This window comes from Pezoporus wallicus, unplaced genomic scaffold, assembly GCF_028554395.1.
Source record: "Pezoporus wallicus isolate ANWC-B61680 ecotype Strahan unplaced genomic scaffold, APGP_CSIRO_Pwel_v1 contig_593, whole genome shotgun sequence".
Lineage (NCBI taxonomy): Eukaryota > Metazoa > Chordata > Aves > Psittaciformes > Psittacidae > Pezoporus > Pezoporus wallicus.
In genome coordinates, this window is record NW_026642342.1 from 2,298,482 (window position 1) to 2,326,060 (window position 27,579).

At 42.5% G+C, this 27,579-nt stretch overlaps 1 protein-coding gene across 2 annotated transcripts; it reads right to left on the reverse strand.

Annotated features, from left to right (window-relative positions):
• Positions 1 to 1,810: 1,810 nt before the first annotated feature.
• Positions 1,811 to 27,579, reverse strand: SYDE2 (synapse defective Rho GTPase homolog 2). Of its 2 annotated transcripts, XM_057429019.1 has the most exons (8): positions 27,300 to 27,579; positions 22,992 to 23,717; positions 12,606 to 13,699; positions 9,868 to 9,994; positions 6,332 to 6,513; positions 5,392 to 5,623; positions 3,424 to 3,482; positions 2,707 to 2,841 (listed from the first exon to the last, which is right to left on the reverse strand). In XM_057429019.1, exons 1-7 carry the CDS (start codon positions 27,403 to 27,405, stop codon positions 3,472 to 3,474), a joined length of 2,478 nt encoding a protein of 825 aa, XP_057285002.1. In that variant the 5' UTR covers positions 27,406 to 27,579; the 3' UTR covers positions 2,707 to 2,841; positions 3,424 to 3,471. The 2 variants fall into 2 exon arrangements, with proteins under 2 accessions (XP_057285001.1, XP_057285002.1); XM_057429018.1 differs by lacking the exon at positions 3,424 to 3,482 and having other exon boundaries at positions 1,811 to 2,841; positions 27,300 to 27,577.

Genomic DNA, 27,579 nt, shown 5'->3' on the forward strand with positions numbered 1-27,579 from the left:
CTGCACTGAGTTACAGAACCCTCCTGGAGAAAAGGCTTACACTTATTCAAAAGGTGCTCACTTACAACATCTGGATTATCACAGACAATGACAACTTGATATATCCTTTACCAAATAACTTTTAAGGCAAACATCTTTCAACCTGTGCTCATACATGTACACACCCAGTGCAGAAGCCACGCTATTCTCAAAAGCATCAGAATCCTGAACAGAAGAAGAAATGCTGCTGCAACACTGGTTTGGCAGGTTCCTTAAGAGTATTATTCCTTTTGGATTTAAATTGAGTAGTGGTTTGGTTTTCTCTTCAATTATGTAATTGAAATATTGAGTCAATCTAGAAATGACAACAGAACAAAACATCTTTTGAAAAGCTAAATGTCTTCATGGAACTAATTCACATGTGCAGCCAGTGCAAATGGACAGCATCAGCTTCAACAGTTTTAAATAATCACTAACTAGGCTTAGTCAGATTTTGTTCTTAATTCAAATTTTATTTAGAATTTAAATTTATAGTTCAAAAAGTATGCACATTCTGTAGGTATAAAAGTTTAAAAAAATACATCGATTTATTGATAAATGCTTCAGGTTAAATTTACATTTTCATACATTATCATTATATTGCAATAATTGTCTTGCATCTTTTAACACTTATAAAAAATAAATTAACGGGATTGGATAAATCACTTGAAACCATGCTAGAATAATTCCTTAGAAAAGAGGGGTGAATTTTGCCATAGTAATTCTAAATTCCTTGCTACTGTAAATAAATAACTCTTCCATTAAGCAGTACAAGGTTAGCAGAACAGCACTTACAGGGTGAACAGGAAGCCGTGGTGGGATACCAACATTGTACCAAGAACATGAAGGGAATTAACTTCTACCCTGACAGCAACTTTGACCTCTCAAAACACAAAACTCTCTTACCCTCACCCACCCAATTCCCCCCTTCCTCACGGGGGGGGGGGGGGGGTGGGGGTGGTGGTGGTGGTGGTGGTGGTGTAAAGGACAAGGAATGACTCTTCATCTCCTTTTGGTTACAGGGACTATCAAAACATCCGTATGTGATCTGGTAACTATTTTTAATTAAACCAAGAATGCATTTCCAAAATGTGAAATGTGTAATTGCTCACCATAAATACCTAAAGATAAAAAATGATCTGAGGAGAAGATGGAAACAGCTCTATCTAATCAGGTCACAGTGAACTGCAATCCCACCCAAACTCCCCAGGAGTAACATCACTCAACCCATTCTACCTCATGTAACAACTCAGGTTTCCATTTTGGGGAGATTCATTGAAATAAAGACTCAGAAAAGAAGTAACTGCCTTTGAACTTGAGTCTTGCATCTCCAGAGCCTTCAGAGTGGGCTCAAACACGTCTAACTACAGCAGCCAGACAAAGGTACCACAACAGAAACATGTGAAACTCCACAATAATGTAACAGGTTACAAGGACAAACCAGAAGTGTTTTTGGAAAGGCAAATACCTTCCAGACCTTCCTTATATATGGAGGGGAAATGAAAAAAAAGATGCAGAGAAAAAACCTGAACAAAAGGAATTAAAAAAAACAGGGAAAGCAGGTGGTGTGTGAGGGAGAACACAAGGTCATTAACGTTAATCATTCCCTTGCCTTCCCCCTGGCCATATCTCTGTGCATAAAACAAACACTGTGTTACCCAAGGGATAACCTCCTCCCGGCATCACTGAACACGTCCTCCTCAACATGGGGACGCTGCATCATTTTGAGACCTCTCCTCTTCAAAGGTGGCTACAGACACATGCACATTTATACATAGATATACAAACAAGGTTAGAAAAATATTTAATTTTTGCTTGTTTAAATAATTACTGGAAAGTGTTAATACAGGAATACATTAATATTTGTACAATTAAAACTTTATATATAAATATTATATATATATAAAGCATTTTTCATAGCAGCCATTGCATATATAGTAGAACAAGTCTGTGAAGTCTATGCTGCAAACTGAGGCCAAGCAGCATCCATCCTCTTCTGAGAGGAGCATCTGTACCGGAGCCAGGATTTCAAGATTGAGGAGTTCTGCTCCTCCAGTAAAGCCGCCGCTTTATCTTGTACCAGGTATTGCCCACACCACGTAAGTGCATAGTGTTTTTAGGGAGAAATGCCACTATGTGGAATCACCTCACAGTCTTTAAGCTTGTCTCCAACAGCTGAATCAGGCCAACACCTTCTAACAAAACGGCAGAAACATAACGGAATGGCTTAAAGTCTGTTAACGTCAGGTAGCCATGGCCTTATCATGAGGTGTGAGGGGGCAAGTGAGGGGCAAGGAGGAGGCGTCGTGCAGGACAGGGTTTAGTAACTCATATTTAGTTTATTTTTGTTGAGTTCCCTTTCCAGGTTTCCTATCAGAGTATCGATGCTTTCCTGCAGGTCTTTGAGGTTTGCTTTGTGATCCACCGTGGAGTCTATCGCTTGCATTGTCAAATAGCTCTGAAACGTGTGCTCTCTGGGGATGGACTGGGGGTGTCCTGCCAGGGCATCCAGCTCCTCAGCTTTGCTGCTGTCATCCCCGCTCTCTGAGTCCTCCGAAGGGACATCATCATAGTCTGCTTCAGTCAGACAGTCTTTTGAGTTTAAGAAGTAGTTCTCCCCACAGCTACTCCAGTCTCCAGCATAGCGGTTGCTTGACGGGCTGTTTAGACCTGCTGGCCTTGGTCTGAGTACCCCAGATATCTCGGTACCGCTCAGATTCAGCATCTGAGGCCTCTGCCTCTTGGGTCTCAGGTAATTCAGGGAGGATGGGTGCTCGGGAAAGGCATTCAGATGTGCTGGCTCTTTGGCAGGTGAATGGTGTACTAGAAGAGAGAAGTTACACCAGTCAGGAGTGAATCCATGCTGAAACAAGGAAAGTCGACAACAGATGCTGACTTTCCTCCCTTGATGTCACACGCTAAGAGCATGCATGAATACATGCAAGCTTACAGCCAACACATTCCACTATTACGTTTTCCACCACTGAATGATACGAAATAATTAGAAAACTACTGTCAAAGCTCAGTTTTGAAGATTCATGCCAGATTCAAATTGCAACAGAGAAAAAAGCCTATCTAAAAAGTAGAAACTCCAAGAGCACCGATTAAATTCATAGCATGAGTTAATCACCATCGGGCTCCAGGTCAAAGGAAAGCAAACAGCTCAGCTCACACACTTGGCTCAGGCTACAGGAGTAACAGAAAGCAGGCACAGCAAAAGAGGTTAAAACGCAACAAAAACCCCACTGCTGAGAAACACCTAGAGAAGCTGAAGAGCCGAACTCTTGCACTTCTCCTCTACCCTAACGTTCTGCACTATTAAAGCAGCTCATTTGCATTAATTTGCCTAAGCAGCCACAACCCCATGTCAGATGTACACTCAAACAGGTTTGATAGCAGTGTTACCTGAGCTCACGATTCTACAGCATAAGTTACTAACAGTCTCCTCCACTGTTACCGGCTTCCTATGGTAAACAGCACAAATATTTTTACCGACCTATTAAGCCCATTAAGCATCTGAGCTGCAAAATTTCTGCTTTTACACAGACCACCTCTTGGAATTAGCAGCAGAGACTTTCTATTCCCACAGAACAGAAAACGTGATGCACATAAACCCTTGCAGTTCACAGTCTCACAGTCTCTCTCATTGGACTCCTCACCCACAAGCACAAAGGCTCAGTCCCGAGATGTGCCCAATGCTTTTCTTTCTAGGTCTGCATTACAGGTCTCTCCAGGGGATTTTAGTCTTACTTTGCATCCTGCACAGTAACATGCAATAACTATCACTGCTTCTCCCCCCTGCCCTCCCTTACTATAACAAAAGCCCTTCTGTTTAGGCTATGCTCCATTAAGAGGAAGGGCCGTGGCTTAACAATAACTTGCCAGTATTATATGATCTAACTGAACAAGGACTATTTGTTTTCAGTTGGAAAAATACGGAAATTGAAGTATTGCACAACATGTTGATTATCAAGCTGTTTCAATCTACAGAAGATTAAATGTAAGGGACGAGGCTGGGATCCTTCCGTCGGGTCCAACTGTTCTGTTTACACTGCCAGGTATACACCTGCTCACGTCTCTGTTCATGTTTTACCACCCTTTTAGCACAATGTTCAGTTCTTGCAATCCAAGGGTCAACGTTCGGCTGTACTCTTCAAGGTGAAGGAAAACTCCACTACTGACCCTACTCCTGTCCCCTTTACAGCAATACACACTCCTATGGGCAGAGCTGCATCTACCTACTTGTTTTCCACAGCTGCTATGCAATAAGACATCCCCAGGGTTTCATAATTAGCTCCTGCACAGCATCTGCTGCCCCAAAAGCCCTCAGTCTCCCTCTTCCTCCACCCATGTTTCTCTTCTGTGCGGGCCCACCAACTGATAACCTGTTTTCAGTTTTGGTGGTCAGCAGCTTAGGACTGCCCAGCTGCAGCTCGCAATGGAGCAGAAGTGTCCTCAACCATCTCAATCCCATCATGAAGATGCACCATTTGTCAAACTAACTCTCCTCTTGCTCTTATCTTCAGGCAGAGCCAACAGCCAGCAGTTTCCCTGCTGCGCTGACCCAGAGCATGGTCAGTGTGCGCTTGTTACAGCCACAGGGTTGGCTGTCACAGGAGGTGACTCCAGGGCACAGCCACAGCCACCACCAGGTCACCAGAGTATGGAAATAATGTGAAGAGCATCATCCACAAGCAGCTCTTGCAGTGATATCCTTCCAGCACCCGCATCTGAGCTGACGGAAAGCCACTCACCTGCTCAGCTGGAAATGGGGCAGAGTGGCTAGCACTGCCTAATGCAAGCAAACTGTTATCAATCAGGCTGTCAGGATGTTCCCAACTCTGCCAAGTTACAAGGGAAGAAATAAAGCAACCCTTTGGGTCATTTATGGGACCAAACAACTAATGAATTCCATACACGGTTAATCCTGAATGGTCAAAGCAGGAGAGCAAGTGGGGGAAAAAAACAATCAAACAAAGCCCCCATAAAACCCCCAAACAATCCAAAAAACACCCCAAAAAACCCAAACAACAAACAAAAAACCATTTCCAAAACCCCTTAATTCAGATGCTGAAGCCTCACTGTTACTAGGTTTGTTTTTTCTCATGTCTTTAATCACATAAATCACTCTCCACCATTTCTGACATTAAACTCTGCCATCTGGCAGGAAAGCAATCAAAACAACACATTTCCTATTAAACAAAGTGATCAAATATAAAGAGTAGATTACAAAATTGTCAAGATTTCTTTAGATTACCAGGTGACAACATAATACCTTGTGTTTTAGGAACTACAATGCTGCTCAATCATCCTGTGGATTAACATACACTGTTACGCAGTACAACCGCACAACAGTGGTTCATGAAACGGTACCTGGCCACAGCTGGAGTAAATAGTGAAGAACCTCTATGTGCTTTTTGAAGTCTAGGGCACTAGCAAGCTCCTCCGAGTCAATGAAGACTCTGTTGTTATGGTTGGTGGTCTCCTGCCTCTGGCTCAGTAACACAGGCCCAAAACATACAGCTAAATTCTGGCATGTCATCTTATTTACTTCATGGTAAGAAGCCACTAGTTTCAGGTGATCCAACAGCATCTTCAGGGTAGCCTAAAAGAACAAATTAAGACAGATTTTCTGGTAAAATACAGCTTGTTTCTTACCTGATCTCAGTTTTACATTTATGAGTTTTCTCACAGTGGAAAGGGGACAGGAGGAGAGGGGAGAGAAGCTGCAGAAGCAGTAGTGATGATCCAGGTACATTAGAAAATAAATAAATATTCAGTATGACCCCAGCATCAGAACAAGCTTCCAGGTAACCTTCCAGGTACTGTGCAAGCCACTCACTTCCTATGTCCCCCCAAGAAACAGGCTAACTATGGTTTCCTACATTTGGAAGGTGTCAGCACACACCACTATTACACTGCACAGAAGTAAACACTTTATTGAACATACTTAAGAAGGCGAATGCATTTGCCCTTGTGATTACGACATACAGATCAGAGAGCTCCACAGAAATGGAGCAGGATACCACAGGAGAATAATCTTCAATCTAACAGTGTGAAAGTAATGGTCACAGCTTTTCATTCAGTTTTACAGAGACAATATAAAACGCAACCCAGAATAAACCCAGTAATGCAGAGCCTCCAATTAATCACAGCATGGAAGTATTTTCAAAGATGTGGGGCATCAGAAATCCAAGTGGACGGTTAAGTCAGGAAATGGGTGTACACATTTTGACATGTTTTATTTACAGAGTGAAAATGTCCCTTATTTTCTGAAGCATGCAATTTACTTGCCCCTGCTAGCACCACTCACCTTCTCAACATCTGGCAGACAATCCAGAAGGGCTGCTGTGTGCTCAGAGTCAGTTGGGTCATTCTCACAGCCACTTGCTGTCATTTTCAAGGGATTTTTCACCATGGCATCCAACACTGCTTCATAGAGCTGCTTGGTTATCAGGGGAGAGGGTAGCTCTCGCAGGTAATCCTTTAGGACACCTTCACAAGAGACACAAGAACAGTTGCCTTTAACAAGGTGCAGATTCACTTTCCAGCACTTTTTGGGACCACTGAGGGACATCAGCTTCATCTGAACCATGAGAAAATCCTTTGTGTCAGTGACACTCCTTACACTTGTGAGCCAGAGGTGAGAGGATGACAGCAACATGGCACAGTGAACCATGGACTCAGCGAAGAGGCAAGGGGTATCTCTGCAACCTCCCCATAAGGCTAGGGCCACCAGCACCCCATTCCTGCAATCTCAGCAGCTTCTCCAACTCACACAAGGCAGCTCATCACAAAGAAAGGAGTGAAGCCAGGATAGGAAGGTGCACTGCCTCCAGAGGTGTGTGCAGGAGCGGGTACACCAGGCACAGAGTGGGCACCTCTCCTCATTAGGGTGACAGAGAGGCAAGGAAAGGGCTCTTAGCAATCCCACACCCTGTCCAAGGAAAGGAGCTTTTACAAACACCAAAGTCTTCAGCTCCGTGACACCTCCTCCTTTATGTGCAACAGCAGCCAATTTGTCTGTTCAGTTTATTTGCAGCTATAAAATGATAAGCAAACACCCCAGTGCCAGCAGCATGTTTGGTGAAGCACAAACATTTCCTCACCTACCAAAGCAAAAACCACACAGATGTCCTTGAGAGAGAAACACCAGCTCCGGCCTGCCTGCCATATTCATCTGGAATATGTTTTGGTGTATTTTGTTTGTTTTATGAAGAATATGCCACTTCTGTTACAGCTCCACTTAAGGGGCTAGTTTTTGTTTAACAACTTAACTATATTCATATCTGCCCACCAAATTTTATATCTTCCCTGGATTTTAGAGGCCCACATTCCATGCTGGTTAAAATATTTCAGAGACAAATGTGGCAGAGGCTGGTGCTGTACAGCATGGTTTCGGATACTTTCCTTTTTCCATAAGCAAAACAGTAGCAAAAGATGCTGACTTTTACCAGGATCTTTGCTTCAGCTGTGCTTTTTTTTGGAGGTGGAGGCTGACATAAGAATCAGCTTACAGTAGGAACTGGTCTGTCGTAACCAAATCCCTTCATACTACTGAAAAACTCACAACTGTCCATTAAAAATCATTTAGTAGAAAATTCTGTAATAGCATCCACAGTCATAGGACTACCACCTGTCAAAGGACTTTCTCCTGTTCAGCCCTGAATAACAGGACAGTTTAATGCCCCCTGACCTTTCTAAATCCTTTTGCTATTCATTCAGCTAAATTAGCCTTGTAAGAGGCTGTTGCTATTTCTTGTCATGAATCTACACTTCCCACTGTTGCCAGCCCACTAGCACATTTGCCTTGACACAACCACACACAACAAATTTAGACAGCAAGCACAAACTGCCATCCACTTCATTAATTCCTCATTTTTCTGGCCCACTGAGCTGTTAATAGCATTGCATGCTTTATGCAGAGATATGAATTCACGTGGATGCGAACAGACACAGTACAACAACATGACTCCTGGTCAGTTCCAAAATTGGGCTGCACACTCCAACTTGAGCCACAACCAGACTTAATTTGTGTGTAAGCCTCTGCCAACCCCAAGAGCATTTCTCAGTCAGGATTTAGTCATTAAATGTTCATTCTTTAGTCTTTGGAGACCTGTCAAAACCAAAAAAATCCTTTTAATCTCTTCACAAAGGAGAGCTACTCACATTTCAGAGGGACACGAGGCAGCGTTTCTCTCCAAATCAGCCAAGATTTGTGCTGAGGATTCATATTTTATGGAACACATGTTTTGGCTGATAAAAGTCTGAATTGTGCGCATCAGCCTCAGCGCTGCAAATATAGCAGTAAAACACCAGGGAAAACATTCCCCCACAACCCAACTCCCTAAGGAAATTCAAGAGAGGTTTTGTGGGCTCTTTTATTGCTAGCACTAAGCACAGTGGGTACCTAGGTCTGTCAGCAGAAACTGCAGGTTCCCCTTTCAATCCAGACCATTTGTCTGCATACAAGCTAACATCAGGCAGTTTCTGCTGTTTGGCAAAGCACCAGAGGGTTTTTATTCCCCCCATTCTGAACTGATTTGGAAAAAACAGGGCTTCAATAATTCATGGGACAATCTGATCTTAGAAGTTATCACCATTTTTTCCTCATTAATTTATTTGTAAAGAGAAGAAATTTATTCAGTTTAAAAGATCCTTTATAAAGGGTATATACCATCTGTGTACACCAACAGAAACACAGGTTTCTGCCGTGAGAATGCTTGTACTTCAGAGCAACACTGAACCCAACAGCAAAAATCTGCCAAGGCAAGTCAGGCGAACAGACTAGACTGTACGTTCTGAATCAAAGGGTTTATTTAACCCAGTAAATGTCACCAAGTAGTAGTATAATTACATAAAGTAGTGTCAGAAGACTAAAGTGTAATGAACAAAATTAATTCCCAATACACTGAAATGAAATAAACCACTAAACAGGGTAGAACTGTCCCATACAGCTGGATGTTGAAAGCTACAGAAAGGGCTTTGGCACAGGGAATTTATACCCTGGCTACTGTTGTTACATTTTCCATCCCTGGATAATGTAACAACAGTAAACCAGAGCAACTGGTTTACTCACTGGTACCTGAAATTAAAGTAACTTTGGCTCACATAACAAGTGTCAATACTCATAAAACTGTTCCGCTTTTAGGCAAAGAAAAACAACCTCAACAGCTTACTTCAGTTATGCAACTCCTGTGAAGGCACACATGTAAAGAGCTGATGCAGATGCAGACCTCCTGCTCCTGCACTCCCAGTCCTTCCCACCTTTGCCAGGAGCTTGCTGCATGACAGCAAGCCAATGGCCGCTCCAGTGAGCAGAAGAAAGTTGCTATTTAATTATGCTTTAGAAGAAGCAATGACCAAATGAAGGCTCTTTCCTGCAGTTCTAACCAGCTTAAGCAAGATGATGGGTTTCCAAAAGTCCTGCAATCTACAACATAAAGGGAGGACAGGGGGTTTATCCGAGACGGCCCTTGGAATCACGTCGTAGAGTTGCTAGAGCAGCTGATGTGCCTGATCACAGCCAAGTGATCCACTCCAATACAAACCAACAGCAGAGCTTAAACTGGCTCAGGGAACCTCAGCTCCTTTCAGACTTCCCTCTGTAACTGGTAGAGCAGTTACTAAAAGCAGCTCCTTCCATACCCTCCCTCTAAATCACCACTGCTTCATACTTATATATCCCCACTGCACTCACCCTCACCTAACTTTTATCAATACAAAGCAACAGTTAACAGCCTGCTAAATAACAACAGAAAACTAGTTCAGAGCAAAACTTCACCTTCTAAAGGTACTTTAAGAACATGGCACAAGTCCATACTATAAGAAAGCAAGTAAATCTGTTACCTGTTATGACATTAATATCCGGGTACTGGCTTTCACAGAGGGTAACAGCCTTGCTGTCCTTTTCAAATGCCTCTCGAAGTTCTTTCTTAACTGCTGCTGAGCCACATAACCGATACAGGCCTACCACCTAGAAGCAAAAACAATAGCCTGTATCAGTCATTTCCCTGCAGAGGGGACTAATAACTGGCATCATGTGTTGTCTCATCCAGGAAGTGCAACTAAATCAACTGTTTGGAAATATATATTAAAGAAATTCAATCAGTGCAAATCAAATGGTCACATATAGTATCAAACATTTCACAAGACACACAGTTGGGTCTGTGAAGTGCTGAATAACACTCATGTTTTCCATAATGGTGAACATCCTGAGAAGTATTTTGTTGACAGGAGTTTCAAATTGGAATAATTTAGTGCTTTGCTTCTATGCCAACTAAGGAAACGAAATACTGATGAAACATCTATTCTTATCCTATTTATTTAGATCACCATTATTTTTCCTAGTTTAACTATAGAAGGCAGAAATGGAACTTTGGCAGAAAGAAATTAGGAGAAGTGGTTTGAGCTTTATGTATTTAAAATCACATACATTTTATATATATACCGAATTAAGGTTATTAATCATTAAGCAGAAAAAGCAGTCATACAACTACCTAGTAAAATAAGAAATGTTACAAGCAATTAAAAAGAAACAAGCAACAAGCAACAAAATAAACCATACTCTATTATTACACCTACAATATGCTATTTTAAAGATTACAAGATGCTGACCTACATGTGTTTCAAATCATATTAAAAGTTTTATGCAAAACAGAGGTTATTTAATTTGCTCAAAGTGACAGGAATGAAACCCACAACACTCTTGGACTGAACTACTGGTTAAATCATGTACTTTCATGCACTCAAATCTTGCATTTTATCATTATTTACTTTTCATCAACACCATTTACGCAAAGCACTCCTATCATCTTAAGGAACTAAATCTTAAACATATTAATTTTATTTTAATGAACTTCATAGGCAGCTGTACTGAGCAGTAAATGGTTAGTCCAAAACTCCCAGGGACTCAAAAGACAAAAAAATACCCAAGGACAAACAAACACACACACACACAAAAAAAACAAATAAAACACACACACAGGAAAACCCAAACAAAAAACAAACCCTGGCTTAGACTGTACTGACTTAAGACCATACAAATCTCAGTTTGCAAGCAAGAGTATTTGTCTGGCCATATATTAATTCCTATTTAAATAAATAGAAAGTTACCCAACTGAACTTGTACCCACTCTTCCCAAGACTGATCACAATCTAGTATTTGCCTAAGATAATTTAAACTTTTCTAATGCCAGACCTGGATTCAGGTGCATGTAACACACCATGACAGCAGTCTGCAGTATATAGTAAATATAAATGCCAGGCAAGCATGTGGTTAAGAAAAAGCTAACAGTAGATTTCTCATTTTTGGTTCTCCTTGTGCAAACACAAAAAACAGATTTCATGCTAAAAAGCACCAGGTAAATTCAGACAATTCAGATCCCAATCGCTTCATTACCAGTGTTGCCTTGATTACCCAATGTCATTTGCATGACTAGGTGCTAATAAGCCCAAAATAAAATGCTGAAACCATGGGACACATACACTGGTAAGAATAAAACTTCTCTTTTCCACTGCTTTTCATAACAATGGAAGCATTCACAATAAGAATCATACAGTTGTTATCAGCAGTGACTTTCAGCAAAGTAATTACACAGAAGTAAGATTTCTCTGTATTTTATGACCTAGGTTATAAATGGCAGAGTTAATCTCTTAACACCTGGAACTATATCCAACCTGTCAGCAATTTAAAATAGAAACAGTGGTATTTCACCTGAGCAAGAACAGGTGTACAAGAAACCAAGGGCTCACACATGCTGTGGAATAGCATGCAAGAGTCCTCCCACCATCCGACCATAGGACTGTGAATAGTCCTTCCTATTCCTTCTTGTCTAACATCCATAACTGGTTATTTGTTTTCATACCTCATTCCTCAAACATATTTTTGTCCATTACCTTACATCAACCAAAAAACTGTATTAAGATGAAGAGAAGAAACTGGGCACTGCTGCTTTACAGCATTCATCTCCTGTCCTGATTTTGAGAACAACCTAAAGAAAGGCCAGGGGCAGCAGCATGGGGAAACAATTAATTCAGCCCCTTGGGGTCTCCATCATCACCAGTGTGCCAGAGCCAAGTCTTTGGCATGTTGGTTTGAGACTGAACACATCTAAGTAAAATCTTGTCAAAAGACCTGTCCTCATCACTTTGTGTCACTGCACAGGATGCCTCAGTTTTGGGGAGGAGGGAACATTATACTCATTTTTGCATTTAGATACATGTCCTTATGGAATGATCCATGTCTCAGGAATCAAGCATTTTCAAGTTCCCAACTCTGCATTCTGAGGGTGACTACATGCTGGGGGTTCCACATTCATTTCACTATCCCAGTCCTAAAGCACTATTTTGAGTACATCTCCCCTGCAAAGGCCAAATTGGAAGCACTGATTTCACACAGTTCTGTTATTCTTCCTACATTACAGTGACTAGTGCTTACCAAACAGGAGCAGCACAGCAAAAGAAAACAAAAACTGACATGTAAAGGTGTTTTTCATTTCCCCTTTCCAACTCACTGCATACACTCTGTGACAACAGTTACCCTAACACAGAAGTATTAACAGAACAAATTAAAATATGCACAGTACCTGACAGCCTCTCCTTTCAATCTCCAGGATGCATTTCTGCATTAAAAGTGGCACCATCAAGCCTGCGTTTTCCTTCTCTACAACTTTCCGAGCATCTACCCCAAACATCACAGGCTCCCGATCTGCACCAAGGCCATCAAGAGAGTTCTCCCACTGCTCCATGAGTGTCAGCTTGACGTAAATAAGCCCCCTGGGTTCCAGTTTGACAGCCAGCTGATGCGTCTTTGCCACTCGGAAGAGAGTGGGAAGAGCCACGGTTCCATGGCAGCACACACGGTTCTTCCGCGGGGTGGGCTCCCAGCTGAACACCACCAGCTTCAAGTGCTGAGCGTTTTCGATTTCTATGTTGAACGTGTGGTCCATATCTAGGAATGTTGTCCTACACGTAAGCAAGGCTGTTCTTGCTTTGTTTACCGAGTCAACCTGTATTGCACAAAAGACATCTTTTGAGTCTATTCTTGGTGGTTTTAAGTCTTCAGCACCATAAAAGTGAATGCTCATGAGTCCAGAGAGGTACTGAGAGCACTTGGGTTGATCAGAAAAGTTGTAGTGTTTGAAGGCATCAATATCTATTTCAGTTTTACCACCGTTACTTGGAAGGCTCTCCTTTCCTTTCCCACACTTGGTTTCATGCCCATGTTTACCTGATTTTGTTATAAGTTCAGGAGAGTCGCCATCACTGAGGTAACCACCTTTGCTGAAGGATTTGGAGCTCCTCGACCTTTTCTTTTTGGGGGTGTGTTGTGACAACACGCTACTGTCCAGGTGGTAACGACTTATGACATTCCTGCTGGCAGCTGTGGTTGAGTTTCCAGAAGATGGCAAAGATACTGTATGGCTTGTATCCCTGGCTTTCAGCAGGGAAGGAGGATTATCTGAACTAGTATGGCTTGAAGTTCCCTTGACACTCAGCTTCCTGCTCAGCTCTGGCAGCTTTTTCATTTTCATGGAAAGCTTCCTCACAGTTCTGGGAGATTTAATTCTATCAGGGAATGGCCAGTTGATTGATCCGCTTTTTTTCAGAGGACTGGGACTTGGAGGAGAAACCTCTGTTGAGGGACTATCAGCCTTGTGTGCAAGTATACCTCCAGACCCTTTAGAAGAAAACAGAAGGAATAATCATATTCAAACCACTCAGTAACTGCTGTTCTCAGCAATGAAAAGACAAACATTGAGCTAGAGGGAAACATGTTGATTTGTCATAACCTGATACACACAATTCATTCAGACAACCATCATTCATTCATCAGGCAGATGTTCATGAGCATTTGGAAAGCTGTGCTCTGCTGGCTCGTTCAGCCAAGTTTGGCAGTTCATAGTCAAAAGCTAGATTTGTTCTGCTTTATGGAGATGAAAGGGCCAGAAACTACGTAAAAACAAACGAGCTATCTCAGCCATGACATTCAGCTCAAGCTATTTGTGCTGTATCCTCTGTAGAAGCAGACGTGGCTGAATTCCTGGGGCACAGATGCAATGAAACCAGTCTTAAATGAGAAAACACTGGAATATTGCAAACGCACCCCTGTCTACAAAGCCAACATTTAGCTACATAGCCAACACATCAGCACTGCCCACTCCTCTCAGGTCTAGAGGAAAGACACTCATCTCTAGAAAAGATTATGACTGTACTCTTCTGCATGTCCTTCTATTACACCAAAGAGACCTAAATCACTCCTGTGTAGACACAGTGAACATCTCACACCTTTTCTTCCATCATTTCTCTCAGCTCCTCCTTCCCACTGCAGGACAAAGAGGAGTACAACAAGAATTTATTCCTTCCTACACCGCCTCATTCCTGAAGTGTTGTTTTCATGAGATACTCAGCAAATCATACTTTAGAGAGATCTTGCAGATTTCTTAAAGGCTTACCACTTTCAATTCTGAACTAATCACCTTAAATCCAAATCACCATAGAGCTAGTGACTTTTACAAGTCCCTTGTCCAGCCAGATTAATTTTCACCCTTTAATTATAACTTTAAATACTTCACTTAGTTTAAACAGTTAATCAGGTGATCTGGTCTTTGGTCAAGGTGATTTGTTGTAGTTTTGGTTTTCTCCCAAAAATTCCCCTACAAAGACCAGTTGCAGTCCCAACAGAAATCTGGCTTTAATAACTTTTGCAGACAGTTGCTTGAAAGAATATCTGTATAAAAGTCTCAGTTATGAAAAACAACGCCTAGAATATGTTTTCCAGAGCAACAGAGGAAAATTCATTTGGCCCTGCATCTCATGGTATTAGCCCCCTTGCAGGGGAAGGGCTATTTCTAGCATGCCTGCTGTGTTTTTCTGGAAAGCAGCTAGCTAGAAATGTAGTGTTCGATAAAAGTGGACAAAGACTTTCCTTGTACTGCAAATCACAGCACAGTCCCACTGGTGGGCTGGCCTGGAGTGCTCCACAGCAATCAGTGCCACACTGCAGACTGCTAACATTAATCTTCCCTTTCTGTCAAGTCTCTGGCATGGGCCTGGAAAAACAGGCCAGCAAATTAAACTTCCCCCCCTTCCCAGCTCTTTGAAACTGAAGGGTCAATCTAACACCCTGACTTTTATGTGTCCAACTTCTGCTGCGTTCAGCAGCAAACAGTTAAAATGAAATATGTGGCTGGAAGAAACTTAACAGTCGAGTATTATGCAGGATGGTATTCCCATCAGCATTGAGCCACATGTTGTTCCACTAAAGCCAGCAATGTGCTGAGGTATGCACGCCATTTTAAAGAGTGTACATGACACAACTCTGAACAAGCTGCAAAAGGAGCTGTAGCTTAGTTTGGTAACACTTCACTTCCAAGCCTTCCCCATCTGACACAGCTTTCCCACAGGGGTGCCAGAGCAACTGAGCTGTTCCTCATTCCTTTACCAAAGTACAAGGCTTGCTGGAAACAGGCTTCTCACTGTCCCTGCCCCTACTCACTCAGCCACTACACATCCCACATCCCATCTCAGCAGCTAAGCTTTAAAAATACCCTTACAAAAGGATGGTGGAGGAAGGAAGGAAGAAGATGAAACATAAGAGGCACCTGTTGAGTAAATGACTACCAGGGCAGCAAGGGGATGGTCAGTTTTGTGTTTGCAGCTGACAATATATTTATGTGTATATATATAAATTGATGTCTTTCTTACAGTGAGAACACTCAATCAGTGGAACAAGCTCCCCTAGGACACAGTAGAGTCTCCATCACTGCAGGTTTTTGAGACACAACTGGACAGGGTGCTAGGTGATCTCATCGAGGCTCTCCTTCCCACCAAAGGGTGGACCAGATATCTGCGGTACTTTCCAACCTAGGCTGTTCTACCGTCTTTCCTACATACACCTTATGCTTTCCTGAAGATTTAGCATTATGAGCAACACAAGAAAAAAAAAAACAAAACAAACCAGCTTTTGAAGGCCAACACAAGCCAAATAAAAGTGACTTGACATCATAAGTGACTCCTTCCATCAGCTTGACTAGTAAAGCTGCCTTTTACTTTTCTCAGTGATATGGCTATGTGAAAGGATGAAACCTTTTATACAACCAAAGGGACACAACTGGAGAGACACAACCAGCCCACAGTGCCTTATGAACCCTTACCCCCCCTTTTTCTCCCCATGTGGCCAGATGTCCACAAGGCAATTGCCACTGTCCCCTTGATCGAGCAGGCTGGCACGCATGGACCATACGCCTACACAACACTGCCCCAAGGGAAGAGAGAACTCAAACCATCTTAAAGCACTTACAACACAGCCCCTGCCAGACATATGCAGTGATTCAGCACAGTAAAGATGCTTGTCTGACCCTGTTTAACACTGTTTACATGTGCTTGGGCACATATATCACTGTCATACCTGCTGCCAGCAAGGCATGTTATTTTACAGGCACATTTGATTATCCTAAGGTAGGGTTTCTGAGTTATTTTAAAGTTCATCAGAAAACCTGTAATTTATTTTGGGGGCAACAAGCTAAGGTGAGTGAATAAGTCAGAAAACTATTAGTTCCTTATTACAGCAAGCTACTGAAGTATCAAACGGCCACTCTCTCAACTAATGGAAATGCTGAGCTCTCACCAAACTAAACCTGAAAGGTAATTTAATTTTTTCAACCATTCTCCAGACATACTTAATAAGTAAACCACAATCTAACACTGAAAGCTTTTCTCTAGAATAACGGCATTAGTACTGAAGATCTAACCCATTTCATTTTGAAAAGAGGAAAAAAAAAAAACAACCGAACACAGTTTACACAAAGTGGTTGTAACTTTCAAAACCAAAGCCCCCTTCTGCCTATGTTTTTCATGCCTTTTTAGTAGTATTATTTACAAAAACAACCCAAGGACTTTTGGGGAAGATGTGTTAAAAATGAAAAAACAGAAAATCAAAACAGAAAAGCTCAAATATCTCAAAATCGTTCTCGTAGCAAACAATGGGTGAGTGAAAATGGACTACTGTTCTTCTGTGCTAGATTACAAGAAATACTGATCTGGATGATCAACTGACACAAATGGCACAACTCTACTGATGTCAAGGGCTGTTAGCTTACACAGCTGCAGGCAACTTAGGTTTTTTCATCTTCAGATAGTTCCAGATCTGCTCTGATACAAAACTTCAAAAGAGAACTGTAAATAGCATTGAGAGAAGAATTCATGCGGTATCAAAATCAAGCAATTTCAATTAGGATACAAAGAAAGCATAATTTCTACTCATATCAGCAACTCGGGGTAGGACATACACTAAAAAAAGAACTTTTAAAAAATGAAATAGAATGGAATTACTTCTATGTAACATCTTAATTATCTAAATAAATGGAAGAATCTCCTGTTTTAACCTGTAAAAAAAGTCCTTTTTTACCCCTAGAAAACTACTACTTTGACCAATGCAGTCTGAGTTCTATCCCACATAATGTTTCAGTGTGAAGGAATGGAAAAATTATTAAAATGGTAAAAAAACCCAAACAAAAAACCCAATCAAACAGACAAAAACCTCTCTATGAATCTGGTAAAGATAGTCTGCTTTTTTCAAATTCTATGCACATGGACATTAATTAAGCTGTGATAAACCCATCAACACAGGGATCACCTGATCCCTAGAGCAAAAGATATAAAATTAATTGCTTTCAATAGCCCATTAATTAAAACAGGAAGTGATTACAGCAGAACCCCCCCAAGGCTCATGCACACTGAGAGGTGAAGGGGCTAACCGCTCACTGCGTGTTCTCCATCACAGTGGCGACCCTCAGAGCATCCTTTACAAGTGGTATCTCATTAGAGAGAGGAACAAGCATGTGTAACAGCACTTTAGATCTCTCACCACACTTAAAGAGTTCAGTATCTACAAATAAGCATGAGTTAGTTGCAGATATTTTAAGTCTCAATGATTCTGCAATGCACATAAATTGCAGAGGGCTCTGTTCATGTGCTGGCATCACACCAAGACACAAGCGGCAGTACTGCACCTGATGCCAAGCACTGCCTGTTTGGGCTGCTTTCATAGATTTCCTCCCCTCAGTGTGTCTTTCATGACATGAAAAGCAGTTTTGCCCCTATTTCCCCAATCAGAGAATATGAACAGTTACAGTTCAGTACAAATCACACTGGAACAGGCAATGGCTATTTTAAATGAACTGCTCCCACTCCGCAGCTGCTACATCCTTTTGCCTCTTCTACCAGCAGGTCTTTACGGCATTGTCATCCCATAGATCAAAGACACAAAAGCATGGGCACAAGCTGCTCATAAGCCCACCAAAAAACTGGCTTCAGCTCTGCAGGAGTAAAAGGGAGCAGAAGAACTTTTCTGCCATATGCCAAACCATTCTGTTATCTCAAATATTATGCAAATATTTCACGTGAATGCTTTTCTGCCTCATGAACCCAAAGCTTCTTGCACTTGGAGAACAGTTTAATCACAAAGCATCTTCCATCTGGAAAAACAAAAATTACGCAAATAGTATCTGCAATATGTGGAATGAAACTGGTACATAGAACTGGCTGCACAGTATACTCTGTATGTTGCTGGAAGCTATCTGCAACATCTAAGCACAAAAAATATTTGTTTGCATTGGCCCCAAAAGGTGTATTTGGAAACTAGGATAGTGGTCATGGTCTAAGTTGTGAAAGAACACTGTAGCTTTAAAGTGATTTAAGGCAACCTCTATCGGGCATACACTGAGGTCAAGTGTGAACATGGTACCACAGAACACCAGGTTGGAAGGGACCTCAACCTTCACTTCCTACTATGCTGAAATGAAATCTGCTTATGGTGATTCCTCCCAGGATCTTCCACCCAGGCAGCTAACACATATACATTTTCCACAGCAAAAGCACCGTCCAGATCCTGGCAACCTACAATGCATCAAGTCCTATCAGGATGTCCGAGATACACACACGTGTGAGATGATTCTACTCATTAGGCAGACACTAATAACAACAGTAATCCTACCCAAAAGCAAAAATAATACAAATTCTTCAGAAGGCACCACAGTGTAAATCTATTACAGGAGGTGGTATTGTAAAGAGGTGTTTTAATTCAACATTTTGCAGGTGATACACACATCTATAAAAATATACACGTAGAATTCAATCCTAAACAGCTGTAAACAAAATCTAACATTTTATATAGGCAAAAAAAAACCTATATGTAGAATTCTTCATACTGCATTTATAACAAAAAAAAAAAAAAATCCAATCATTTTATCTGCACAAGGAGACATTAAATTAAAAACAACCTCCAGGGTGCTTTCCTCCTAAAACTATTCTCCCACAGACTTAAGAGCACAAGGAGGCCCTGTTTCTATATTATGAATGTAGAACCAAGTTATCTTCTTACTCCAATCTCTTGTGTACTTGTTACAAACAAACCACATTATTCTCCTAAGTTCTGCAATAAAATCATAGAATGCTTTGGGTTGGAAAGGACCTTAAGATCATCCAGTTCCAACCCCCCTGCCATGGGCAGGAACACCTCACACTATACTATGTAGCCCAAGGCTCCATCCAGCTTGGCTTTGAACACTGCCAGGGATGAAGCATTTATCACTTCTTTGGGCAACCTGTTCCAGTGCCTCACCACCCTCACAGTAAAGAACTTCTTCCTTATATCTAACCTGAACTTCCCTTGTTTAAGTTTGAACCCATTACCCCTTGTCCTATCAGTACAGTCCCTAATGAAGAGTCCCTCTCCAGCATCTTGTAGGTCCACTTCAGATACTGGAAGGCTGCTGTGAGGTCTCCACGTAGTCTTCTCTTCTCCAGGCTGAACAGTCTCAATTCTCTCAGCCTGTCTTTGTACAGGTGTTCCAGCACACTTATCGTCCTCGTGGCCCTTCTCTGGACTTGCTCAAACAGCTCCATGTCCTTCTTATGGCAAGGACACCAGATCTGCACAAAGTACTCCAAGTAGGGTCTCATGAAAGTAGAGTAGAGGGGCAGGACCACCTCCTTCGACCTGCTGGTCACACTCCTTTTGATGCAGCCCAGGATACGGTTGGCTTTCTGGGCTGCAAGCGCACACTGAAGCTGGCTCCTGTTCAGTTTCTCATCAGCCAACACCCTCAAGTCTTTCTCCTCAGGGCTGCTGCTCTGAATCTCTTTGCCGCCGAGGCTTTAGCTGCACCTGGGATTGCCCTGAGTCAAGTGTAGGACCTTGCACTTGGCTTGGCTGAACTTCATGTGGCTGGCATTGTCCCACCTCTCAAACACGTCAAGGTGCCTCTGGATGACATCCCTTCCCTCCAGCGTGTCAACCGAACCACACAGCTTGGTAGAATCAGCAAACTTGCTTAGGGCACACTCAATCCCACTGTCCATGTCACTGACAAAGATGTTGAACAGGACTAGTCCCAACGCCAACCCCTGAAGGAAATCACTTGTTACTGAGAACACCAAGGGGCACCTTATGTCTAATCAGTTCCTTTTAAAAGCCAGTGTGGCCAGAATTACGCACCAAGGAATTACCTGACAAATCCTATTAACAAATGTCATTTAGTGTAGAAAGTAACCAGATTAATACCAGGAACTAATGGTGCAAATTAAGACTATGGGGCAAATTAGCACCTCTACAACTAGGATCCATTTTACTGATAACATTTACAGGGAATATCTATCTGCTGTTGTGTTTGGAAAGACTCTAAATAACTGAATTCTATAATTTATTTTTTCTTAAACTTCTGTCTAACAAGGTCTCTTCCAAAAAAAAAATAGCAAAAAGAAACAAATTCACAACCCTTTTCTATCTACAAAGTTGGAAACCCAAATAAGGCAACATTTAAAGTTTTAAAGATAAAATTGATTCCATTATCCACAGAAGAAAGCAGCAAACGACAAAATGAACTGTATATTTTGTTGGCTTTTATAGAACCCCCTTTAATCCGTCTATGCTTCTCAAAATCTTATACTTTAGACTCTAACCAATATTGACATATATTACATAATATCATTAAGTAAGGTAAGCAGACTTTTCCCCAAAGCTGTAATCACTTATTTGTCAGGAGTTACTGCTGAACGTACCCAGCTTGCTAAGTATATAGACATCTGTTTCATAGCAGCTGTATAATTCAAGTAAGGTCCTAACACAAATAAAGCTAAATTGGCCATGTTGCCCTTCATGCAGTAATTCCTTATGGATGAGCTGTCGTTTTAAATTTCACTGAAAATAACTGTAGATACCTTAACTGGATTAAAAACAACTACTAAGTCACTTCTCCATAATCAAGCCGATTACTGAGCAGCAGGGATCCACTTCATCATTAATTAATCTATTCAGCGTGATCACTGTTCAATACATGCAAAATGAGAGCTGCATCTAAAGTACCTCAATTAACTCAATGCATAACAAACCAATCAGGTAAAAACTTTTCTCCCGGTTTCATAAGATGTATTTTTAAATAGGCAATTTTTCTCTGAGAAATTAATGTTTCTTCAGTATGAAGACGATTTGGATTTTTCCCTTCTCCCACATTAAGGGATTTATTTTTCTTAAAATTAAATAGTCACTTGTATATTGGGAGATGAACCCCCTAAGTGAGGGTCAAACAGTTTGCAGGACACACATGGCTTCCCTAAATAACCATGCTTACTGACCTCTCCAAAGCACCTAGAGCTCCAACGATGACAAAAATCTACTTAAGAACATGGTATTTCAGTTATCTTGCAAGCAAATATAACTGGTCCAAGTATTTAATGCACCTATAAAGTGAGTTATTTCTAAATGAATGTCCAGTAACTTTGCCACTAAAAATATGCTTGTGTCTGCAGCATTCCCACAAAAAGAACAAAACATGAGCTCCCAGAAGACCAAGTGGTTTTTATTTCTGCTGTTTATAGCAGTTGTTCTGGTGCCTTTGAAAACAAGCCCTGTTCCCAGAAGCAGTCTCCACACTGGGAACCCAGGCACAGCAACTCTGGACACGTGAGGTTGTGAGGGCAGAAGCCTGCCAGGATGGCGAGCAGGGCAAGACAGATGGGGGTCCTCCTCTGGACACAATGCCGGTGTTCAGGTCCTCTCTGCTGAGGCAGGCAGAAATACAAGCTCTTACAAAGAGCAAAAGTGTGCAAAGACAACAGGAGCCTTCTCTAAAGAGGGGAACCTGGAATTCCCTGTCTCCTGAGCTTTATGCTATTTCTAACTCTCAACAGGATACTAGTGTTAAGCTCAAGATAATGTAAGACACATCACTAATTAAAATAATACCTTTTGGAAAGGCTTGGGGTTTTTTTTCTGCTTACTTTTTTTGCTGTGGTTTTATTTTTGTTTGGGCTTTTTTAATAGACTGGGAAAAATATTTAGTAAGATGCTGAATTCATGTAGTAATGGTATTATAGAAATGAGACCATCAATCACTCAGCCAAAGATAACAAGGACCAAAGAGACTAGGTTCTGAAAGTGAAAACCATTCCTCTCCAGTCTATTAGATTAGCCTGAGACAGTCAACAAGACAGCAATTATGGAAAAGGATGTGATGAATAGCATTTATATGGTCTTCCAAAAAAACTTTATTAAAAAGACCCAGACAGCAAGTTAAAGTTCTGCAGACATTAAGTAGCTTTAGGCCAGGGATAGGCACTAGCTAACAAAGGAAACCCCACCACTACGTCCTCACATTACCCAGGCTTTAGCAAGTTTGCTTTGTAAAACCTTTGCCTTCAGCAAGGTGAGGGCCCAAAAGCACAGAGAACAACCACAGTTGGACATACCATGGACAAACTGACTGAGAAAAGACTGTGCAGCTCTACACCTAGTAGACATCAGTCTCACAAATTGAGTCATATTTTATGAACTTGACAAGCATTTCCAGCAGAAATTTGCTTGATTAAGATAAAGGAAGGAGAAAGAGAAAAGAGAGATATCGGAAGGGTTTATTATTCCTCTAAAAGAAAACAGAGGACATAAACACTTTAATGTTCCTGAACCCTCTTACCTGTTGAAAGGCACTTAAAGGTAGGATTGTCCTCTGCTGCTGGCACACTGGGAGCCTTGCAGGCAAACCTCTGCCGATGCTGCTGCATTTGCTCCCCAGGATGTGCAGCATCGGCCTGACTCACTTCGCTGGGCTGAGCTGTATGACTGTTTCCTGGGCTCTCCGTGGAGCATGGGGGACCCTCACAGGGACCCACAGACATCCCAGAGTCACCTCCAGGGAGGGATTTGTACTGAATAGCCAGGGAGCCCACAGCAACAGGGCTATTCACAGCAGAAAGGTGCACCCTCGGCAAGTCAGGCTCATCATCTTCAGGGATTGGGTTGTACCATATTTCTCCTTCATCATCTGCATCATTATCCTCACCCAAGTCCAAAGCAGGGCTTCTTGGCACGGCAGGGCTTGCAGTGCCACCGACAGGAGCGCAGCCTTGTATGGGGCGCTCCCGCCCCACCGGTGACACGGAAGGAACCCGTGGCACTGCGGGTTCAGGCAGCGGGATAGGAGATTTGCGTACCGGGGTAACAGCCCTGTGCATTTCCTTACAGGCATTTTCTTCTTCCAGAGAAGGAGGAGGAGGTCGGTGCATGCTCTGCTGCAGCCAGCTGCGTTTCTTAGAAACAGTGATGCTGTTCATCGGCAGCCTGGGCTCAAGGACTGCACTGGCCTGGGGGGACCCAGGCTCTTTCCTGCTTCTCGAAGCTATGTAAACATTTTCGATTAGATCTGTTCCCAGAAAGAAAGGGAAAAAAAAAAAAGATGGAAACATAAATGTTTAGAATATCATTTTGCTTTCAACAGATGAACACACAAGCTGCCATATGACATCTATATTAAACCTCATGTGAAAGGACAAAAGACAAGTTGATGCAATTATAAAATTAGATTTCGGCCTGTCAAAGCAGAATGTGCACATAATTAATAAAGACTCAGACTTGTTTGCCTGTGTTTTTAACACCATGTAATTTAGATAAATGGCACCAAGATAGCTCTGCTGAAAGGTCATGCATACTTACACAGAAATGGCTGGGGTTTTTCTGCCAAGTTCAGGTACAATTGGTTTGAGAAGTTGCTATGTGGTTTTTCTCCAGTTTACTTAGCCAATGAAGAAACAGACCTTACTTTTGGTATAATGTACTACTAAAACGGCTACAAGAAACCCACATAGATTCACTTCTAGATTTTTATATAAATAAAGGTGATGATATCTCTTGCATAACAACCTCCAGAAAGGACTGTCTTTTCAGCTTTATCCTATAATTAAGACAGACGCAAGCCTGATTTGTAAGGAATAAAACCATCACAACAGGAAGGAAGGAGAATGAAGAGCTCATAGAATCACAGAATGGTTTGGGTTGGAAGGGACCTTAAAGATCACCCAATTCCAACCCCCTGTCATGGACAGGAACACCTTCCACTAGACCAAGCTGCTCTAAGCTCCATCTAACCTTCCATGAACAGCTTCTCTGAGCAACCTGTGCCATTGCCCCACCACCCTCACAGGGAAGAACTTCTTCCTCATGTCTAACCTAAACGTAAAAAAGTTTTAAAATATCTAATGACACACCAAAAATTTAGTGCAACACCTGATCAGATTCCACTGACTGCTCCCAAGACTTGACACTATTTCCTTAAAGCAATCACCAAACATTTAATTATGCATCCAAAAAGTCACCTGCACTCAAGGTCCTTGTCAGAGCACATCCAAGCAGCCCACTCACCAGCAGTGGCAGGCTGCATGGCACCAAATGCAGCAGCACATCCAGGCAAGCACCAGTCCTGTCACTAGGACTGGAAGGAAAGCTGCAAATACATTCAAATGATAAACAGGGAATGGAGGACAGATAACCCTCACGCTCCTCTGCACAGAACAACCCAGACAGGGTTTGCTCAGCTACTGAGACTGAATGGGGATAACTGGGTTTCCTAAAACAGACAACTTGTTTTCATGGGAAGCCCTCCGCAGTTTGAAATTCCATATGGGAGCAGCTATTTGATACTGCTTGAACGTTATTCTCAGAAAAAAAAAATATTTGAACACCAATCACAGACGTCAAAATAGGGACATGTCTCTGGAGAATTCAAGGAGCAGCTCTGCAAATCTAGCTACGTTCACTGCAGACAGTGAGACAGGAAAAAGACTGTCACTTTAACATCTTCCCTTCTACCCTCTTTTTCGGTTTGTACTTTAATGACAGAAGAGATCCTCAATAAGATCTGATACACCATTTGATGAAAGATTCATCAGTTGGTGATTCTTTTTTTTTAAGGTGAGGTTTACTTGTTTAGCTAAACTGCAATATGAACAGCTTGTGATCTGAAGAATTAACTTGGTTCAAAGAAGTAACAGAATTAACCATGCTCATTTTGAAGCCTGTGCACACCTCCACTGAAGTGCTTCGCTACACTGGGGTCTAAGTCAGTCCATTAACAGAATATGAGGAAAATAAGAAAGCAGGGCTGAGGGAGCAGATCTCTGGGCAAAGTTTCAGTGATTTGGCAGCAACTGTATTCCTTCCCCCACCCACAGCCTCAAGATTTAAATGTGCCATGGCAAACATTCCCCTTTACACAAATTTCACTACTATTTCAAGAATAACCAGAAGGACAGGGAACTAATCTGCAGAGGGCACAGGGCTAGGCCTGCATTTCCAAGAAGCCAGGTTGGATCAGGTACTTCTCAGGCAGGCACCCTCCTATCTCAAAGCCCTCTACTTCTGCATGGACAGCGCAAGGAGACATCTCTGCTCCAGTGACATAAATAGATGGAGTATCTGAGAACTGTACTTCCACACAAAAAAAGTATCTGCTACTTCCTGCTCCACTGTAGGAACACAGGCCCATCTGCACCAGTTAAGGCAGCCCACAATTCCCAAACCAGTAGGCTCCTATGAGGTACAATGTGCCTAAATATACACCCAGCAACACATCTGGCACCAGCCTCAAGCTGCCCTTCGGTCCCAGCAGCAGTGACCGCACAGAGCAAACTCAGCTTTGTTTCCAACATCCATGCACACATTTCAGTTACAAACCCTGTGCAAAAGCTTACTGCAAAAACCTGATTACTAACCAGGCACATCCAACAACCCTGCTGCTGGCAGAGACACTGCACCTATCACACCTATTCACAGCCACCCCATCTCTGAACGAGCCAGCACACTGCCAGGGGTCATCGATCGCAAATGTTCACTGAATCCCATCCAAAACATACACTTACATGCACATCTTCCAACTGTGCAGTACCTGCAACCACTGCTTCCCCTTTATTCGAACTTGGCCATGCTCCTGAAAGCCCTTATGCCTGTGTTTATTTTAGAAACAGTCCCCCATGCAAGTATCTGCACAACCAGTGGTTCAATATCACAGAGCAAGTTTTCAGTGTTGTTAACTGTTATAGTAACGAGCTGGTTTTAAATAAATACAAAGCACTCAGACATAGACAGGCCAGGCACATACTTTTTGTTCCAGAGCAAAGTTCCATTCAGAAGAATGCTGCCTGCTCTCTGTTAGCACTTTCATATATTTAATGTGCGTGCAGAACTTTAATACTTTTAATGTAAAACCAGACCAGGCCTCCAAACAGATACAGAACATGTCAGTGGTTGCTCTCAAAAGGTGTTTAAGGGAGAAAAGTAAAGTGAAAAAAACGCAGGATTTTACTTCACATTCCACTTTATATACAAGAAAATAAACAGATCAGTATTTAAAGTTAAGCCATTATGGTAACAACACATACATGCTCATATATGAGCAAAGCCAAAGAACTTCAACATTTCAGCTCAACTGAGGTCAAAACTGATATTCAGCCTACTACGCAGACATATAAATATTTCAACATGATGCTGTGCACTGCTTTTCCAAGCGTAAGGAAGAGGGGAACAGCTTTTCCAGCCTCTCCATATACGGATCAATCTATAGTTCTCCTGGCTGCTCCTTAAACACTCTTTCTTTCATTACATTTCTTAACGCAGCTACAAAGTATAATAGCTACGAATTTAGACGAAACAACAGCAAAATTGATTTGCAAGCTTTCAACGCGACCTTAAACCCAAACCACCACAAAGCCAAGCAGCAAACCCAAGCCAAGGAGTGACAGAGAGCAGCACGGCGAAGAAGCACTGCTCTAAACCCGAGAGCCCCTCACATTAACGAGGAATCTTTATTCCCGACAGGAGCAGAAATCACTGACGGGACGATGCTACCGCGGCGGACTGACTCCAGACCTCAACCCCAGACCGTTCCCCGTCCCTCACGTCCCGCTCCTCCCTGCCGTCTCAGGTGGAGGAGCCCCGTCCCTCAGACACTCACCCTGCGGGGCGCACACCCCGCCGTGGCGGTGCCCGGCGCCCGCTGTCCCTCGCTGAGACCTCCTGCCCCGCAGCTTAGAGAGCGTCCTACGGAGCGGGTCAGCCATGCCTAGCTGCTGCGTCCCCGACGCCTTCAGCGGGCGCTACGCCCCGGCCCGCGGGACCCGACAGCCCCGCTGCGCGGCAGGAGCGGGAGCGCTGGGCCGCGCTGCCCCATGGCGGCGTGCCTCCGCGAGCGCGGCCCCGGCTCCGCCGCGCACATACCTCGCATAGCTGAGCGG

Coding starts and splice junctions, on each gene's coding strand:
- SYDE2 (XM_057429018.1), bottom strand. CDS start 27,405: ATGGCTGACCCGCTCCGTAGGACGCTCTCTAAGCTGCGGGGCAGGAGG. Junction 13,700..22,991: donor CTTTAAGTGCCTTTCAACAG/GTAAGAGGGTTC, acceptor TTTCTTCTAAAG/GGTCTGGAGGTATACTTGCA. Junction 2,842..5,391: donor TTTACTCCAGCTGTGGCCAG/GTACCGTTTCAT, acceptor TCTCTCTTCTAG/TACACCATTCACCTGCCAAA.